At 39.1% G+C, this 21,281-nt stretch overlaps 1 protein-coding gene across 1 annotated transcript in view; it reads right to left on the reverse strand.

The window, feature by feature from the left end:
* The window catches only part of Itgbl1 (integrin subunit beta like 1), a 222,380-nt gene that overhangs the window by 21,095 nt on the left and 180,004 nt on the right, over window positions 1–21,281 (reverse strand). The window contains exon 8 of the mRNA XM_004663391.2: window positions 2,496–2,612. Coding sequence (XP_004663448.2) covers window positions 2,496–2,612 — 117 coding nt within the window. The remainder of the gene's footprint in view (window positions 1–2,495; window positions 2,613–21,281) is intronic.

A 21,281-nucleotide genomic window follows, 5' to 3' on the forward strand; every position in this document is an offset into this window, starting at 1 on the left:
GTGATCTCATACCATGTGACTTCCTTCAAACTTCAGTCATGAGCTAAGCAACTCCTAGAAGAAATGAGAGCTGATTGTATAATTAAGAGGGACTCTTCATTATCCTTTCTTGCTTTTTTTTTTTTTTTAAATTGGACTCCTGTGCAGCTCTTCCAGGAACATAGCAAAAGAAAAGCAGCAACAAGCAGTAACCTGCTTCCCTTTATCATCCCGAGTCTAGTGCATGTAAGAGGGAAGTCTCTGATTGAGCTCACATTGGGCTGAAATAATTAACTGTGTGTGAGTCAGCATGTAAACATATTTTATTATAGAATCTGAATGTTATATGTGACTGAAAATGAATAAATTTTAGGAATTATCATTTCAGACAAAGCATATTTTTTCAAGAGTGACTTACTTGATAAGAAAGACATGCCATTTATCAGTCAGTCACATACATTTTATTGGTTAATGAAAAGGTTTAAAGGAAAATCCACATGCAGTTTTATGGTGATTGAACATGACTCACCACCAAGCTAATTAGATGGATAATAGTTTTTACTTCACACTGATTTTCTTTTTGCCAGTCATTTTCGTGACTCCTTCTGAGGTTGTAATTTTAGTTTAATCAAAACTGAACTGCTGAAAATTATGAAATTAGCTACTTTCACCTTTAGGTATAATTGCTAATTTATCTCAACCTGCCGGAATGGGTTTAATCATCTTTAGTTTCATTGTTAGGAATCTGGGTAAACAATGTCGTGTCTTGGATCTTACATATTTGCTGATTAGGTAGGTGTAGGGATGATTTTGATTTTCCTTACTAATTTACGAAGATTCTCGATAACTGCCGATTTTAGAGTCAGGGGCTGTATTTTTCTCTCTGGCCATGAGTTGAATGTACAGATTTCAGAATCCTATGACTAGATGAAACTATGAACCAGAATCTGATGGCAAACTGAGCAAATGATCCTAAGTCATGATTTTCAATTTTGTGTTCTAAAGCCAAACCCAGGGGCATGGTATCCCTGTGCATTCTTTATGATACCCACCTCCACTGAGCTCTGGTAAAATGGATTCCCATGAACCAACCTAGTAAAACACCAATGTATTAACCAAACCAGCAGCGCTTATATGTCCGGTGAGAAATGGAGTTGTCCCAGCACTGAGAACTCCTTGCAATGGAATTAAAAAATCAGATTCTGAGGCAAGGAGTTCACTGTCGTTTGTTGAAAAGGTGAGGAAAATACAGTCAGGGAAACTGGAAGGTGTGGCAGGAAAGGAAAAAAAAAAGGCAGTTGATAAAAATTGATCTGAAGCAAGAACGATATGCATATAGATGGGTCATATATCTTAAAGTTAGTATTTTATGAGTAACCCAGACGAACAGAAAGGAATAAATTCTTTTAGAAAGTGAAGATAAGAATTGTGAGATCCTACAACCTAAGATGCAATAGTCATCTTTATATTCCTAATAAGTCTGATGCCCTTAAAAAAATTGTGAGCAAAGTTGTTGCTGTGGGCAATTGGTTTCTTCCAAGCCCAGGAAAGGATTCTCTAGAACACATGCACTACACCCTTCAGCTGTTCAAGATTCCCACTTTCGGGCTGGAGAGATGGCTTAGCGGTTAAGCGCTTGCCTGCGAAGCCTAAGGACCCTGGTTCGAGGCTCGATTCCCCAGGACCCACGTTAGCCAGATGCACAAGGGGGCGCACGCGTCTGCAGTTCATTTGCAGTGGCTGGAAGCCCTGCCGCGCCCATTCTCTGTCTGTCTCTCTCTACCTCCTTCTCTCTGTCTGTCACTCTCAAATAAATAAAAATAAACAAACAAAAAAAAATTAAAGAAAAAAATTAAAAAAAAAAAGATTCCCACTTTCAGCGTCACTTATTTGCCAGCTACCTCAGCATGCTTCACAAACTAGACACACCGCCCACATCCCCCCTGCTGACGCTCAGGTATTTCTTCCACCTCTGATTCCCACTTCTGCTGCGACTTCACTCCTGCCCTCTGGTCCCTGTATTCTATCTCTGAATAATTTATGATTTCCCAACACCTCTCTTCCTGGGGTCCAATGGGCATCACAGGAACAGTGCCCATCTCTTTGTCAGTCTACCATTCAACATAGAGTATAATCTTCCTGTGCTTTTCCCAAGCTTGTGAGTGGCACTGCCTTCTTCCTTCCACAAGTGTTCATTGGGAACGTGGGGAGTTCAATGCCAAATGCTGGATGATAGCAAAGCCTTCTATTGCCATAAGTATCACAGTACTTAGAATGCGGTTTAGACTAGATAATCTATGTGGGAAACTCACTGTAGCTTTTGCACACACCAAAATTAAGAGTTACAGGTAAAATGAAGTTAGTAACAATCCTAGCTATAGCTGCATTTAGGTCTGCTGATATTTTGTTCTATCTTACTTTCAACAGCACATTTCAAGAGGATAAGCCAAATGAGCAAGGGGAGCTGGGGCCAGCGCGTGCATGCAGATGGCATGGGGCTGAGGGAGCTGTATCACCTCCGCAGACCACTCCCTGCAGGTCCTCACAGTGGCGGTCGTCACACTCGCAGGTCTTGCTGTACACCCTGCTGTCCCCGGGAGGGTAGCAAGTGCATTTGCCACATTCACATTTGCCTGGAAAGTACCACAAAAGAGAGCGCACTGGTTAGTAGAGTCAGCCTCCAGAGATCCTTCAGGAAAACAAGCACTGTTCAAAAAGTCGAATCCCCTGAAGCCTTCAGAAAATCAATTTTCCAACCTCCCTGCAATATGCAGAAAGCCAAACATAGGTGCCAAAGGAGTGTGGGACCTGAAGTGACAGTGGCTGGCTCAGAGGTTATTGGCTTTTGATAGTCTACTTTTGCTTTACCTATCTGTGAAGAACTAATTCCATTATGAAACTGTCGTATTCAGTTTAGCTTGTTGGTACCATTTGAATCAATTCAAGCCATATGTCAATATAACAATAACGTGTAGCATATATAACAATACAATATTTATTCAGTATATATTTTGTCATTTAACATGCTCAAGCCGGTTTACAAATATTTTCATTTGGGATCCATCTCCACATGACTATCAGTCAGTTCTGATGCTTAAACTCTAATAGGAAGCATATGTCAATAAAATCTGACCAGATAATCTTTGTTATTTTTAACTTAAAATTTCAGAGCACATTCTCCAGAATGGATTTGGTTCGTATATAGGGTGAAACTCTTAACCAGTGAGATAATGACACTTTTTACTATTATTTCTTAAGCAGTAACTATATTGTGACCACTACAACGCCTCCCATTACAGAACTTTATGTTATCTTACCACACACTGAGTAGCAATATTTCTACTATTTTACAATGCAGCAAGTTTAGATGTTATTGAAGCTGAGTGTTTGGTGAGACAGCTAGTAAGGAACAGAATTAAAAGTACATCCGTTCTCACAAACCTTAATTTAAAGTGTGTAGCGATTCAGCCATATGGACTCTTGGTACACTCAAACGTCAGCATCACTCAGCCACATGAGAAAGAAAATTCCTTTTGTCTGAGGAATCAGACAGGTTTGCCAGAGATTCAGCTGGGTGCTAGTTCTCCAAGACATCTGTGATTCTCTGTCATTCGTCCTACCACAGTAATTACACCCCCGCTGACATGATACTAAGATGCTTCAGGGCTGACCGACAAGACGGTTAGTCATTCTGTTGCTGCACTGTGTCTTGTTAAAGAAATTTGGAGCTGGTAGATGACGGAGGCAAGAAAAATTAGTATTTAGAATCCTCTAATTTCAGAGCTGTAATTACAGATGATCTAATGTGGTGATTCATAATCTGCTGGCAAGAGGGGTACGACCAGCATCTCTGAGAACATGTAGAATAAGACACTACACATTGATTTTCTGTCTGTTTCTCAACAACCTGTCTTTCAGTTTGAAGGTAATTTCAAGTTAAGCATAAGAAGACCTCCCCCAGACCCTCAGGGGCATTCCTTCCTCTTTGTCCTAGGTGGCCAGAATGTGGACACCTCAGAGACTCTTATCTTGTCGGGACTATAATTCCTGAGGGTGAGAACAAGGGTACAGGCCACAAGGCTGATGGGAGAGGTCCACAGCACAGTGAGGACTGTTCAGAGGCCAAGCTCAGCTCAGCATGAAGCACCGGCATTCAGGGTGACTACAGCGGGGCCTGGTGACCCCACCACAATGCCTCCCCAGGTTGTTGCAGAGTCTGACGGTCTGAGCGCACACTGAGCTGAACTCCAGGTCCCACAGAGTAAATAGTAGAGCCTGATGACTGATGGGAAGGGAAGTCACACTCCTTTGTGAAGAGGGAAGCCACTGGAGGACTTCTCATTCTCCAGTAAGTAAGTTCCCACCCACGATTCTGCCTTCATCCTGAGTCAGTGGGTCAACAAAAGAGTGAGATAAGGGAGGCACAGGAGTAGGATGGAGTCTAATGGGAATAATGAGAGTTTTAGAAGGAGGGATAAAGGAAGATATAGGGCAAGTGAGGGAATGCATCATATACATGTATGAAATTATGAAAAATTAAAAAAACACAAATGTTTAAAATCCCAGTTTTTCCTGATTTATGTTGTTTGAAAACAAACATCTTAAGCTTGGGGTTGCTGGGGTACAGAAATGACGGCCACAGGCCCTAAAATAACCATGTGAAAGGGTAATAGGTTTAAGAGATGTGGTATCCAACATGGTTACTAGATTCAGTATTAATGCATTGTGTTTTTAAAGTTTAAAAAGTAAATTTTGGGGGCTGGAGAGATGGCTTGGTGGTTAAGCACTTTCCTGTGAAGCCTAAGGACCCCGGTTCGAGGCTCGGTTCCCCAGGACCCACGTTAGCCAGATGCACAGGGGGCGCACGCATCTGAAGTTCATTTGCAGTGGCTGGAAGCCCTGGAGCGCCCCTTCTCAATCTCTCTCTCTCTCTCTCTCTGTCTCTGTCACTCTCAAATAAATGAATAAATAATGAACAAAAAAAAATTTTAAAAAAGTAAATTTGGGGTGTTATTTTTTTATCATATACCATTAGTAATCATCAAAATATAGAATCAAAAAATATGTTTAAGGGCTGGAGAGATGGCTTAGCGGTTAAGCGCTTGCCTGTGAAGCCTAAGGACCCCGGTTCGAGGCTCGGTTCTCCTGGTCCCATGTTATCCAGATGCACAAGGGGGCGCACACATCTGGAGTTCGTTTGCAGAGGCTGGAAGCCCTGGCGTGCCCATTCTCTCTCTCTCCCTCTATCTGTCTTTCTCTCTGTGGCTGTTGCTCTCAAATAAATAAATAAAAATTTTTTTTTTAAAAATATGTTTAATTTTCTTGAACTAGCCATTCTATGATAAATGCACATGTACAAACATCATAATGTACACAATAAATGTATACAATGTCATCAAAAATATTGAATTTAACTGGTAAAAAAAGAACCTGTGTTGGTAGAACCAAGAACATTCTCTAGAAAGATTTTCAGTCAGTGCACGTTTCGTTTTGGGTAAAATGCTAGATGGACACATACCTCCCTCTCCTAATGGTTGAGGAGAGTCAAGCATTATGGGCTTAAATCATTTGCCTCAAGCATGTTAACTAGACACCAGCTAGTCTTTGGTGTCAGAACCTAGATTTCTCAGTGCATAAACCCTCTGGCCATCATTGTGGATGGCTCTGTGAATGATTCAAGTAACACAAACTGGAGAGAAAGAGCCAAACACCAGGATCCTCCGCTGCGTGGTCTAGCTAGCTCAGCTTTCTGTTGTGGGTGGATGCGGTAAACAGAGTCACCAGATGCACTGTTCCAGGGTGGCAATGCAGTCCAAGTTACAGATGGGATCTGTGCTTATGTTTCACATTATACATTTATGACAAAGTTCATTTGCTTTCTAACTTAATTAATTAATTCATTTATTTGAGAGAGGGAAAGAGGCAGAGAGAGAGAGGAATAAGAGAGAGAGAGAGAGAGACTGAGAGAGAGGGGGGAAGAGGAAGGGAGAGAAAGAGAGAGAATGGGGCATGCCACTGCAAATGAACTCCAGACGCATGTGCCACCTTGTGCATCTGACTTATGTGGGTCCTGGGGAATCAAACCTGGGTCCTTTGGCTTTGCAGGCAAACACCTTAACTGCTAAGCCATCCCTCCCATTCAAAGTTTATTCACTTTTTTAAGCCACATAGTAAGTAATTTGCCGGGAAATGCTTTATAGGACTATGAGCATCACTACAAATCGTGGGGCTGGAGAGATGACTGAGCAGTTACGGCCCTTACCTATGAAGCCCAAAGACCCATGTTTGACTCCCCAGATTCCAAGTAAGCCAGTGCACAAAGGTGCCACATGATCAAATTGTACATGTGCATCTGGTTACAGCAGCTGGAGGCCCTGGTGTGTCAGTTTTCTCTCTTTCTCTCTCTCTCTCTCTCTCTCTCTCATATATGCACTCTCACTATCTCTCAAAAAATAAAAAAAACAGTCTGTTTAGCTCTTGACTCAAAAAAAAGGTGAACTCAACATTGGCATCTGTGTTGACACACTGACGTCTCAACATTTTCACAGCACACAGAGTTGCATTTCTTGTATAAAGTTGGGAGTAAAATGTGAATGTTCTTCCCAAGGAACATCTTTCTCAAATATCAAAGAGTAACCATCTTGAAAGTCTTTTTTGGCTACACATTTACTGAAGCTTCTTTTTAAAAAAAATTATTAGTGAAATCAAATCAACTTTATGTGTGCAATCCTTATATGCTTTAGAGGGTGGAGTAGCTATCAATGTCAAGATATCAGGAAAGGCTGTTTTGGAGACATAAGTGAGAGTAAATTCCTCACTGAAAACACCATCTTTTGTGTTTGCTTTTTAGAGAGCTTTAATGTTTTTCTGTCTCTATTCACAACTTCTGTCACAACTTCTCAGTCAACACTGGTGTACATATCTCATTTCCACTATCATAATAACTTCCAAGTAAGTTTCCAACTATCCTTGAAGTCCTCCAATAAATTTTACCTAGTGTATGACACTTGAATCCTCACAAATATGGGAAAATGATCTGCACTTCTTTTTTTAATTTATTTTATTTTTTATAGAGAGAGAGAAAGAGAGGGAGGGAGGGAGAGAGAGAGAGAGAGAGAGAGAGAGAGAGAGAGAGGGTGTGCCAGTGCCTTCAGCCACTACAAATGGATTCTAAGCTCATGTTCCACCTTGTGCATCTGGCTTATGATGGATTCTGGGAAATTGATCCTTGATCCTTTGGCTTTGCAAGGAAGTACCTTAGCCACTAAGCCATCTCCCCAGCACATGATCTGTACTTATTACAGGTCAACATAATGTTCTGAATTGGTATTTGTGTGATTTCCATTCATAAATCCTTATAATGGCCCCATGTGATCTTCAAGGCAAAGATCCAATTCTGAGAGTTTTGTTCCATGGTTCTAACTTTCTGTGCACTCAGCAGACTTGACTGTGTGCTTTATTCACTTCTGCTGTGGTCCATTCTCTCTTCTCCTCTGAAAAATCCTACCAAGACCCAAGAGTCAGCTGAAATCTAAGCTGTGGTATGAACTCTTCTTTGGAAGTCCTGCTGGATTACCTGATAGTGTTCCTTCCTCTCACTCCCCTGTGACAATCTGTCTATACCACTAGTAAAGCACTGAGTACAATTTTATACTAGATAATTGGTGTCTGAACTTGTTCCTCACAGGGAGATCGTCACAATTGAGACTGAGATTATGTTCCCCCTCTGACCAGTCAGCAAATTCTCAGCTGATAAAATACAGACACTGATACACACATTTACTAGGTTTATTTTTAAATAATAAATTAAGTCCAAACTCTTTCCTTTACTTAATAACTGATATTATCATTTGGTATTATTATTTTCCTGATTATTTAGTACTATGGAGCTATGACTGTGGCTTCACAAATGACTCTAAAATTAAACTATCATAAATAAAAGCAAAGGACCATGAAAGTACATGTTTCTAGTACTGATAAATGCTATGTCACACAACATGTTGGAAAGAAAATCTAAAGCAAAAGATACCCAAATAAATAAAAGTAAGCCAATTTATTTGCAATATCATTCAGGAGAGAAAAGAAATAGCTATGGGATAGTAAATTAATTAAGCCAATATCATCACTATTGTCAAACAACAACGTAAGTAGAATTTACTCTATGCTTAGTTCACAAGCTCCTATTTAGTGACATAAACCTCAAGCACAAAGAGACTGTCCAGTGATCCCTTTTTATAAAGGGCAACAATTGCCATGAAGCAATGTCTTAAAGCTTTTTAGATACTAGCAGAAAATTATACTGAAGTAATGAAAAAATAGGAGTTCTGATGAAAGTAAATTTTCTTAGATATTTCACATATCAAACCTCACTCATGTCAAATACAGGAAAACTTTAGATAAAGCACTGACAAAATGCACAGCTTATAGCTTCATGTACAGCTAATCATTTTACAAATAAAATATATCTCATTGAAATTAAACTTTATATGCTCCCATAATCATTAAGATAGATGATGAAATTAATAGTTTCTTTCAAATATATATGTGTACACATATATTTGCCTAAGAGCAAATATTTTTACTAAATTATTTATTTAAAATTAATTTCAAATCATTTATTAAAATTTATTATATAGAACTAAACTAAAACCAAAATACCCTTACTTGGGCTGGGGAATGTGTTTTGGTGGGAAAATACTTAACACCCTAGATTTAACCCCCTACACCACGCCATGATAAAATGACATGAAAATGCATAAATACTCTCACTTGCTTTAAAATATTCCTAACATGACATTTATTTGAAGTTCTTGGTGAAATATGAGAGTATACATGAAATAAATATCTAATGTCTCAAATTTCTGTCTTCTCTACAGAGGTCATCTCACTCCACTAGATATTATGTACAAATAAAAGTGTTTGAGAACAATGACATTACCAAATTTTAAATACTTTTCTGATAATATTGCTGACTTCATCATAAAATAACTCAGCACAAAACTAATAGTTAGCACTAGCCTATGAGATGCTAAATATTTTAGTAATTATTTTGTAAAATATACAAACAGATGATACTTTTTAGGGTATTCGTTCTCTTTAATCTTAAGCCAAATCAATTACGTAAATATCTAAAACTGTAAAATAATTCATTAATAAATGGAACTTAAGACCTCAAATTTTATCAAATATTCTTGAGTAACATTACCTTTAATAGCTATTTTATTTGTGAAAATAATTCTGACAATAAATTCTGTTCTGTATTTATCAGTTAATCAGTATTCACAAATTTATTTCCATGCATCCCTGACATTGCCTGTACAGATCATGATATCCCATACCCATATCAGTGCATTGCTTTCAAACATCATCATCTTTGAAAAATGTTCCGCATATTTTTTCCCTAAACCAGCAAGCAGTCTATTACAAGGACTACATATAGAGGGCAGTGAGGAAAAGGAGGAGGCGAAGGGGGAGGAGGGGGAGAACGAGGCTTAGCAGTACCTGTGTCATCCTGGTCTGGGAAAGCAAACCTGAACGTGGTAGTCAGGTAGGAGTAACTTGGAACTAGGCGAACCATAGATGAGGGAGAAGGCAGAGAAAAGCGACGTGGTGTGACTGAGAGCTACAGTCTGACAAAGCGGTGTTTGTGGCTCTTGTAACTCCGTTCTCATATGCAGCCTCTGCATTTCCCTTGTCAGACCACTACAGCATGGTCTCCTCCAGTGGTCAGAGCCAGGGCACAATCTTCTGTGCCACCTGATATGGCAACTAGGAAGCCACTGAGAGTCAGTCCCTCCTATTGGAAACATCCTTCTATGGGTTACTTCTATTCAAATTTGTTTTCTGGTTGTTCATCATGATACAATTACCATATCATGGACATTCCAAAACCCATCTCTCAAACTTACTTTTTCAACACGCTGTAGGCTATCCTGCCCCACGGATTCTACAACTATATCCTACAGGTAAAGAATCACAAATGCAATCATCATTGCTCTAGACTCACCATCTGAACATGGGCTGCTTTAAAAAACTGATCAAGTAACAATCTGAGTTAGTACACACACAAAACCCTTTTGGTAATATACATTATCATGGTTAGCAGTGACTAATCTTATGAGAGGTGACAGAGAAATATGCTTGCAAAAACCATTGTTATTTTAAGTAGAGGTTAATAAAAAATAAGAAAATAAAATAGTGAAAGTGTTTATTTTATTATTAGCTAATAGTGTGTTTTATATACAAAATACAGAAATTGTAACTTCATTTAAAATAAGGCATTTAGCAAGGCATCTGCTAATGAAATATAATATACAAAAATTAATATCATTTTATGTACCAACAATAACCCAATCTAATATGATGGGAAAATGTTTCACATATAAGAGCATTAGAAATGTAAAATAAACGAACTTAAGCTGCATTATGCCATAAAGCCCTACTGAAGTCCATAAGAGATGACTTATGATTTTATGAGGAACACAATTTGTTATTGAACAGGAAGAAAATATGTTTTTTTCTTGACTTAATATATTAAATCCATATGGTGCCAAGAAAAATACCATTGAATTTATTTAAACTCTTTTTTAAAAAAATATTTTTATTCTTGTTTATTAAAGAGAGAGAGAAAGAGAAATAGGCAGATAGAGGGAGAAAGAATGGGTGCTCCAGGGCCTCCAGCCTCTGCAAACAAAGTCCAGATGCATGCACCACCTTGTATATCTGGTTTACATGGGTCCTGGGAAGCTGATCTGGGAGTCTTTGGCTTTGCAGGCAAGCACCTTAACTACTAAGCATCTCTTCAGTCCTAGTTAAATTCTTGAAATGACTCTCAAGTTAATATGTTGATGTATCATGAAAAAGCAATGTGTGTGCGTGCGCATGTGTGCACGTGCACACATGTGTGTGTGGTGCATAGAGCGATGTCCTGTGTTACAAATGAACCCTATGAAATGTTCTAATATGATCTATTCCAACAGAAATACAGTGTTCTCTCACTGTAGGAAATAACTGTGCTGGGTTGGTGAAATATCTCATTTAGAAAAGTGCTTGCCATGAATGCATGAGGAACTGAGCTGGATGCCCTGTACACGTGTAAATGCCAGCCATGTGGGTTTGAGCCTGTAACCTCAGCACTGGGAGATGAAAAGAAGAGGTTTTGTGGTGCACACTTGCCAGGCAGTCTAGACTACTTAGTGAGATCCAAAGATACTGTCTCAAAAAGGTATGGATTTTGGGCTGGAGAAATGGCTTAGCAGTTAAGCGCTTGCCTGTGAAGCCTAAGGACCCTGGTTCGAGGCTCGATTCCCCAGGACCCACGTGAGCCAGATGCACAAGGGGGCGCAGCATCTGGAGTTCGTTTGCAGTGGCTGGAGGCCCTGGCATGCTCATTCTCTCTCTCTACCTTTTCCTCTCTCTGTCTGTCATTCTCAAATATATAAATAAACAAAATAAGTTTTAAAAAGTATGGATGCCATACCTTTAGATAATACCTGAGATTGTTCTCTGACCTCTACTCTCACCTGTACATGCAGGTGCACCTGAACATACCCACAAGTATGCATGCACTTAGACAGGCCTGCCATACACACACACACAAAATAAAAACAAAAAAGTAACATAAAGTGTCACTAGTGAAAAGGAAAGGAAAGAATGAGAGAAAAATATTTAAACATTCCTTGCTTAATGAGAATGACTGCTGTATTATAATAGTAAAACTGAAAAGAAACTTTGAGATTAGGAATATAGTCTCATCAGTTTTGCTTAACTTTGTATAAGACAAATTTCTCAGTGGAGGATGGTATTAAAAATAACAAGACCAGGCGTGGTGGTGCACGCCTTTAATTCCAGTACTCAGGAGGCAGAGGTAGGAGGATTACCATGAGTTTGAGGACACCTGAGACTGCATAGTGAATTCCAGGTCAGCCTGGACTAGAGTGAGACCCTACGTTGAAAAACCAAACCAAACCAAAATAAAACAAAACAAAAAAAATGACAAGGAATATCAGGCTGGAGAGAGGGCTTAGCAGTCAAGGTGCTTGCCTGCAAAGCCCAAGGACTCATGTCCAACTCTCCAGGTCCCATGTAAGCCAGACACACAGTGACACAAGTGTACAATGGAGTTTAATTGCAGGAGCAATTGACTAATGTTGCAGTCAGGTTCACATTGCTGGTAGACATCACCCAACCAAGAGCAGCTTGTGGAAAAAAGAGGTTTATTTTGGCTTACAGACTCGAGGGGAAAGTTCCATATGGCAGGGAAAAATGATGGCATGAGCAGAGGGTGGACATCACCCCTGGTCAACATAAGGTGGACAATAGCAACAGGAAAGTGTGCTAAACACTGGCATGGGGAAACTGGCTATAATACCCATCAGCCCGCCCCCAACAATACACTGCCTCTAAGAGGCATTATTTTCCAAATCTCCATCAGCTGGGAACCTAGCATTTAGAACACCTAAGTTTATGGGGGACACCTGAATCAAACCACCACAAGTAACAAATAATTTTGATCATTAAGAATGTACTGCATGGGCTGGTGCAATGGCTTACTGGCCCAGGATGTGTATTCCAAATATGCATTTCAAAAATCACAATTGTATATTGACCCAATAACATTAAACAGTAATACAAAACACTAAGGAGATTTAAACAAATAAAGTGATATCAAATGCTATTCAGTATTATAAAAATTGCAAATAAATAGCCCCCAATTCAGACCAAATCTCACCAGGACTTCAGGGAAGGCCAGTTTTGGTATTTATATAGAAATGAGAGATATCAACAATCAAACTACCATTGAAAGAGAAAGTCAAACACCTTTCCCAATAAGTGTCAAATCATTACAAAGCAGGTGGGATTTTGGAGCAAGAAGGAACCTAGTGAGGCAGAGCAGAGACTGGAGAGGCAGATCCTTGCCTACATGAGCACAAGATGACCTTCAGCATACAGGAAAGACAATCTGTCATGTATATAGGACTTGGGTAAGTAAATGAAAAAGAAGATAATAGTAATTCAAATTATGAGTCTTCTATTCATTAAAAATATTAAGAGTGACAAGACAAGTCACAGATGAGGAAATTGTACCAACAACATGTATATCTGGCAACTGTCTGATATTGAAAATACGTAAAGGACCATGCAACACGAGAAATGCACACAATCCAGTAAAGATGTGGGCAAGTGATATAAACAGGAACTTCTGCAACTACTGTAGACAGGAGGACGATACGGCCAGGGAACTTCTGCAAAGATGCTCCTTCTACACATAGGGGAAATGCACCAAAAATGCTTGCATCCCAGACCAGTCACCAATCAGAATAAATATTTTAAAATGAACCAAAATAGCACTGGAATAGTTTTAGAGAAAGCTAGAGAGAGAGACAGATGGTTGAAGGGGGGGGGGGGGGGGGAAGAGAGAGAAAGGAAAGAATTGGCATACCCAAGGCCTCAAACACTGTAAACAAACTCCAGATTTTTGCGCCACCTAGTGGGCATGTATGACCTTGCACTTGCCTCACTTTTGTGCATTTGGCTAACAAGGGATCTGAAGAGTCAAACAAGGGTCCTCAGGCAACTGCTTTAAACACTAAGCCATCTCTCCAGGCCTGGAAACAGTTTTGAAATACAAGATGTACCTTCTATGGGGGTAGAAGTATAAATTGGTAGGATACTCAGAAGACCTGTTTGGCAGTATGGAGTACACTGATATGCATGATGACAAAGCCATCAATCCAACTTTTGGTTACATTCCCTGGAGGAAAGTATGCTCAAGTATACTCACATGTCCCAGCAGATACCCCAGAATGATGATACCAACTCTCCCTGAAAGTCTCAGAGGAGAAATGTCCCAAATACTCCATCCATTGTATAGAATACTTATGTATCAGAAACCACTGAGAAACTTACATGTATTACAGAATACATGCAACATGTGAATCTTCAAAACATAAGGGAAAGATGCCACCTACCAAATTATGCATGTTGTTTGTGGTAGTTTAAATGTAAAATGCTATTTATCTTGTGTTGGAGTCTCTCCTTATTATTCCTTCTCTTTTTTATGCAATGGGAATGTTTATTCTGTACATTATATGTTGTAAATACATAACTTGCATTTTGGTTTTGCAAGGCTGATAGGCAAGAGATGGTCTGAAATCTCAGATAGAACTTCGGTCTTTTCAGCAGTGTTGGGATTGATAAAGATGATAAAAATTCTTTTAAAATCAGACTGAGCGCTCATTGCATTGAGATGGTCATAAGTCTATGGAGGGCAGGAGTTGAACTTTGGTTTGAATGTAAAATAACCTCTGTATTCCCAAGTGTTTGTTTTGAAGCTTCCTACTTAGCTCCCAGCCAGTGTAGCTCTCACGATATTCAGGGCTAGCTTCTCAGATTGCTCCCATCCTGCGGCTGGGCTGGCTGCCGTGCTTTCTCACCATGATGAAGCTTCCTCTAGAAACTAAGGCTGAAATAAACCCTTTCCTCCCAAAAGTTGCTTCTGGTGGGGTGTTCTGTTCCAGAAATTAGTATGTGACTGCCACACTGTTGGATGGTGTTATGACAAAATAAGTAAGTACAAATTTTAAGAACATACATTCTGATGGGAAAACGTGAACATGATTATCATGAAAACAGGCAGAGATAGCATGCTGTTGGAGAGCAGAAAGAGCTAATGGGATTGGGTTTTCTCCTATTTCTGAGCCTAGGAATGCAACTACTTCGTAGTAATTCACAATGCTATAAGTATGCATAGTAAATACTTTTATAGGCTTAGTAGATTATTTAAAACCAAGTTTAATATAACTTGTGAGCCATGTTTCAAAGCTAATCAGTTCCTCTACTGAACATTTTATAGCTAAATAAATTCCCAGCAGATTTAACATTAAAATGTAAAAGTTTAGACCACAAGACAGTGATAGGAAAATAGATTGACATTTTTCTGAATCTTGCCTAGGAAATTCAGTTCTAAATATGGCACTAAACCAGAGGCAAAGAGGAAAATGTTGATAAACTGGATTTTTAAAGCTACTGTTTAATGTATTTAAAGCAATGCTTAATACTGAGATATAAACAATAAGTTAGAGAAAGTTCTATAAATAAAACATACACTAAATAAACATTATATGAAGTTAGCACTATGTATATGCTAATGTATATAAATTCATAAATAAATATATGAGCTCAAATATATATAAACAGGTATTAAGGAACAAATGCCGGCCTAGTACAATAGAAGTAATTCAAGTTGATCTTTATAGAAGGGTTGTTTTAATTTTTTCAGTAAAACTTCATGGAAATAAACTACAAACAATATAATTATATTTAGGAGAAGCTATGTCATTAAATAATGAAAGTAAAATTACTAGGAAAATCCTTCATTAAAATTTTATCTTTAAGTTGCTACAAGACATATGTAAACAAAATACCTATATTTTTATTTTAAGAGAAAGTAGCACTTCCATTCTACTTATAGGATCATTATCCTAAATATAAAAAATAAAATGAGTATCTTGATATCTTTATCAAATATAGATCATCTCATTTCTTCATTGAGATATCAAAACTTTACTGAGAAATTTCATTACTTTAGCCCCTGTTCACTGGAATACCGATGCAATACAAATAATCACTGAACTCTCACAAACTTAGAGACTGTTAAGACAGAAAAGACAAGTCCAAACCCAGACAAGGAACCTGAAACACTAAGAGGTGTATAATGTGCTATGTGTTCAAGGTCACATAATGAAGGAAGGCTATTGAGGACATCTCTCAAGGTCACAGAGACACAGAGGAGAGAAAAGCAGGTTATTATCCCTTCCTCAAATGTTTACATAATATGTGTTGTATGGATTTTTGATAGGACTTATTTTCCTGAGGCAAATGGAGATTTATCTTAAAGCCTGGCATGAGGTCAATTTTCTTAAAGTGATGTATTATTAACCATGGGCAACTATGAAGGTAACTCTAGCAATTGTTCCCTAGGCTATATATCTCCTCCTCATTTTCCCCTTCCTTCCTGCTTTCCCTGCTCCCTGTCTCTTTGGCGCTCTGTCCTCTCCCTTGCCGCCACAGCCACTTGCTCCATCACTGTTGCGCTCCCAGCCTCAGCCACACTGCATCAACCCTACACTTCACACGGAGGCGCTCGGGTGGGGAACATTAGCCTCCTTCAAACTTCACCACACAGACAGCATGTATGTGTTGTAACTTGAGTTATTCTCATTGCTCAGAATGACTCAACAATGTTGAATGTCGACATTAAATTTGGTCTTTGCTGTTATTCAGTCAACAGATTCACTGGGAATATCAACTACGGGTCTAGTATCAAGCCAGGTACTACAGATACAAAAATTATGAAGGCTGTTTAAAGAACATGAACCACCAGGAGAACAGAAGTAAGATACACATGCAGACACAGCCTCCAGGGCTAATGAAGTTTTCTAGTAATATGAGATTGACCCTGTTAAGACTTTAGTCAAGGGAGGAAAATCCATTTTTATGATACTGATAAAATTACAAACATGGACTTTCATTTTAAATGAATCTGGGCTTTAATATTGGCACATCCACCAGTAAATGTTATTTAAAAAAATAGACTTTGTTTACCATTGTTGTATAACAATAATAACACCTGTAACATGGGATTATTATAAATGCTGAAAGCTGTAATACACACAAAGCAGACGGCGGGACCAGCGCTCAACAAGAGCTCCTTAGATGCTAAGTCATCATCATTTATATTCTCATTATAGTAGTGCATTATGTTATCATTAGTTATATTTGTATGCAGAACGCAAGTTGAGAGGCATAGATTTCCATTGTTTGGATAAAATTTGTTTGCTTCCTTTCTCATTTCACTTTTCTATATAAGAAAGGGTGGGCCTGGAGAGGTGGCTTAGCGGTTAAGCGCTTGCCTCTGAAGCCTAAGGACCCCGGTTCCAGGCTCAATTCTCCAGGACCCACTTTAGCCAGATGCACAAGGGGGCGCACGCGTCTGGAGTTTGTTTGCAGTGGCTGGAGGCCCTGGCGCGCCCATTCTCTCTCTCTCTCTCTCTATGTGCTTCTTTCTCTCTCTGTCACTCTCAAATAAATTAAAATAAACAAAAAAAAGTTAAAAAAAAAAGCAAGGATGTACTTCATGCTTCAAGATGAGCTTATTTGAGAGGAGTGCCGTAACACCAAGTGTGCCTGCCAGTATGCTAACAGCAGGCACACTCTCTGAGACCTTATTTTTTTCTCACTTTTGAAAATGGTAAGAACCACACATGCAGTACAGGCTCAATAGTGGGAGAGTAATTAGAGGCTCACATAAAACAGAAAACAGATTAGCACTTTACGAACATAGTCCTGCTTTGCCTAAAATAATAGGTTTACCATAGCAACCTGATTGCACTAGGAAAAAAAGCGCCTGCCAAATGCATCCTAAGTTCCCTTGAAATTTCTATGAGAAGAAATTAAACACTCGAGCACTGTAATATTCTGTACCATTTCATCTAAGTACAAACATATATTTTTTTTTCTCTCAGAGAGAGAAGTAGTCTTGCCTCAGATATTTGAAAGCAAAGCCACACCTTCACCCTCCATCTCAGAACATACAGGGTGAAGTCCCTTAGGAGTCAAGCCACGACATCAGACACAGCTCTTGGATGGGAAAGGCTCTCCTGACTGTGAGCTACAAAGAAATGTCAGTCCTTTTATTTGTGCTTTCGTAGTACAAAAGAGTGAAAGTAAGCACGCATGCACGTGAAAAAAAAATTTCACATTTGAGTAAACGCTGTACTAACATGATTTTTGATGTCTGCCCTCCCATGACCATAACTGAACACTGGAAAAGGAACTGCAAACCTTCCTCAGCTCTGATGTTTTTTCAAGGCACCAAGCAAAACAGCCTAGAGGCAATTGTTTATTCATCCAAAAAGGAAATTAGCTTTCTTACTTAAAGATTAAGATAGTCAAAAATACACTAAACTTACTCAAGCCTCTTTTACTTCCTATGTATTGGGCAGAAATATCCCCCTCATATACAAATGTAAGCTCGGAAACCAACACATGCAAGGCTTAAAATGTCAGTGAATGATTAAAACAGGAAATGGAGGGTTTATGTAATTAACCAGCATGGCTCACCATGAAGCCACTGGTAGCATTAGAATGGTGACTATCACTAGGCAGAAGGCTTGCTGTGCGAGCTCAGAGTAGAAGCCACTCAATAAAGAGGCAAGATAGTGGTAGAGAAAAAAAAGAGAGTCAGAATGTAGGGAGTGGGAAGGGATTGGAAGGGTGGAAGAGCAGAGGGTAGGCAGGGTGGGCAGGGAATTACACACGAATTAAGACATCATTAAGAATCAGTTCCATGGAAACCCTCACTCTGACTAGCATTCTACAAGATATAATCATTGATAAAGGGGAGGGGAGACACTCTGGTGAGAAGTTAGAAAAAGCTTAACCATACGACCATGGACTCTGGCTGGTAAATCCAAGGCCCAGAACTCAGTTATCCCCCACAGTGACCTGTTGTTGGCCAGGGAGACCCATGAGGTTCTCAAAATAAGGTAGGCCATTGCCTAAACACTTCATTACCTGCCAGAGCTAAAAGGTAAGACCATACTGCTGATGCTACCACAGGCTGCAGTCACAGGACATCTGAATGAACACCATGGTGGAACAAAAAGGGAAACGAGCTCCCTCCTGGCTCATCCTCACAGTGCTAAAAATCCCTTCCAGAGCTGCTGGAGGACAAGTCATCAGCAGCATAGGTAAGCAGGGGACCCTGCAGACTATGACATCAACCAGCCAGGCATGATATACACACTTGTGCAGTAGTGACACGTAGCCTCTACAGGGAACCAGCTGTTCTCTGATTGAACACAAGGCCGGCTCAGTAGGAGGGAACTCATGTCTGGTACTGGACACCAAGTCAGAATCCCAGAGTCAGGAACAAGTGGGCTGGCACACCAAAAATTTCCTTAAAAACCTTGCATACTCCCTTTAACCCAAATTTCTCCATGTTTGGTTGGAGAATTTTCTTTCTTTCTTTCTTTCTTTCTTTTTTTAAAGAGATGGTAGAGTAAACAGAGGAGAGCCTAGATCCATCAATAAAAAAAATGTGACAGAAGACTGGCCACCACTAAATTGCACACCTATACCACATCTGCCAGGTCCCAGGAGAAATTGTAGAAGTGACATCATGACTGCTGCTCTTACTGTTAGGCTGACAACCAGCCTCAGAATGATGGTGACAGACACTTAGAATAATCAAATTCTATCCAATCAGAAAATCAGAGGCTACAGAAAACTCATATCTCAGGGAACGTTGCAGAAGAGGGGTTGGAAAGATTGTATGAGTCATAGAGTGGGTACAGATACCCTGAGGCATGGTTCCCACTACCCTGTTGGAACTAAGGCCTCTTGACCCCACAGTAACAACCATAACCCCACTGAAGAGGGCCCTCTGGGTAACTGGAGTTGGGATGATGGAATGTATAACATGTTATAATATATACATATATATGTATACATATATATACATATATATTATAATTTTTAAAAATTCTATTATTATATGCTTAGCCAGACTCATGCCTTTAGTCCCAGCACATAAGCTTAGCTCACTGGAAGGTGGCTAAGATTTATTTATAAAGAGATGGGTGATTGGAGACTGAAAGATGACTTCCCACAGGTGGTGGTTTGAAACCAAGTAATACATGTCACATAGTCATGGGATGTAACTCAGTTTCATAGATCTCAAAAGCAAACATCATTATTTCCTCAGACTACTCTTGTCACTGGTAATTCCCATGTGCAGTTACTAACATATTACCCAATGGACAAGCTGGGGGGAAGAGGGGTAGCTGCCCTCTTAGTCCTCTGGCTGATCACCAAACTCACAGAGATTGAACAGCACCTATTTCTCCTGATCATTGTTGAAGGTATGGATGAGCTGAGGTTAAACAGACCACCCAGTTCATTATCAGGTTTCCATGGTCAGTGTCAGAATTCCTTTCCTTAGCTGCTGTAGTTCACTGGGTATCAGGAAGGTTTCTGCTTCAGAAATAAAAGTTTTGGGATCTGCACACATTAGTTCTATAAGTCCTAGCTGATCTTTGGTGATTTGTACTAAAGATTCCATGTCATAAATAATACAATCAGCTGTGTCTGTTTCACAAAATATGGGATAAGTATCAAAGTATAGATACAGGTAACAAATGCTGTTTACCAGCGACAGAGATTCTGTGGTTGACAACACGAGACAAACACTTCCATAGAGGTTTTCTTGAAGATAGGTTTATTTGAGTGAAAAGAATGTGCCTTAAACTCAGGCCCGATTCACTTTTAAATTACTGTTTTTGACACTTCTGAAAAATTGACAAATATGAGTGAATTTATCATATCTTTAATAATAAACATTTCAGCCATGTTAACCTGATTTGAGACAAGTGTGACCTTTCTTTCCAAATTAGGGATATCTAGCAAATATATTTCAGGAATTGGACTCCATATAGCAATATTTTTACTGATAACTAATTTGGCTACTCTTTTGTTTCTGACTCTTATCTGCATTAACTCCTCCCAAAGCATAAAATATTAGAAAGAACATCGCTACATGCTAATGTGGACATACAGGGTAAGGTACATGCGTATGTACACCTAAATTTAGGAATGTGGGAAACTAAATCCCAAGAAATTCATGCCAAACATCTTTTTGTACTATTTTTAGACTTTTCAAAGTTTGCATTCATTTCAATATTTAAAAAAAAACACAATTTGAAAATATGTAAGTTTGGGCTGGGGAGATGGTTCAGAATTTACAAACTTTTGCTTGCAAAGCCTGTTGGACCAGGTTCAATTCAAAAGCCACCAATATGAGGCCAGAGGTAGTTGTTTGCAATGACAGGAGATCCTAGCATGTATGTATACACCCTCACACATGCATGCACACACACAAATAAATTAAAATTAAAATTTACATAAAGAAAACTTTATATATAATTTATCTATGCACCTAAGTAGCAATTAAAATTAATTCTTTTCAATTTTTGTTTTTTGAGGTAGAGTCTCACTCTAGCCTAGGTTGACCTGGAATTCACTATGTCGTCTGAGGGTGGCCTTAAACTCATGGTGATCCTCCTACTTCTGCCTCCTGAGTGCTGATATTAAAGGCATAAGCCACCACACCCAGCCAAAATTAATTCTTAGTGATTATGTTTACCTACCACAGTTTTGGAACCGTTATTCAGCATTATACTAGAGATTGAGGTTATATTTTTCCATAACACTGTCAAACATACCCCAAACCTTAGAATTAT

Source organism: Jaculus jaculus, chromosome 3, assembly GCF_020740685.1.
Source record: "Jaculus jaculus isolate mJacJac1 chromosome 3, mJacJac1.mat.Y.cur, whole genome shotgun sequence".
Taxonomy (NCBI): Eukaryota; Metazoa; Chordata; class Mammalia; order Rodentia; family Dipodidae; genus Jaculus; species Jaculus jaculus.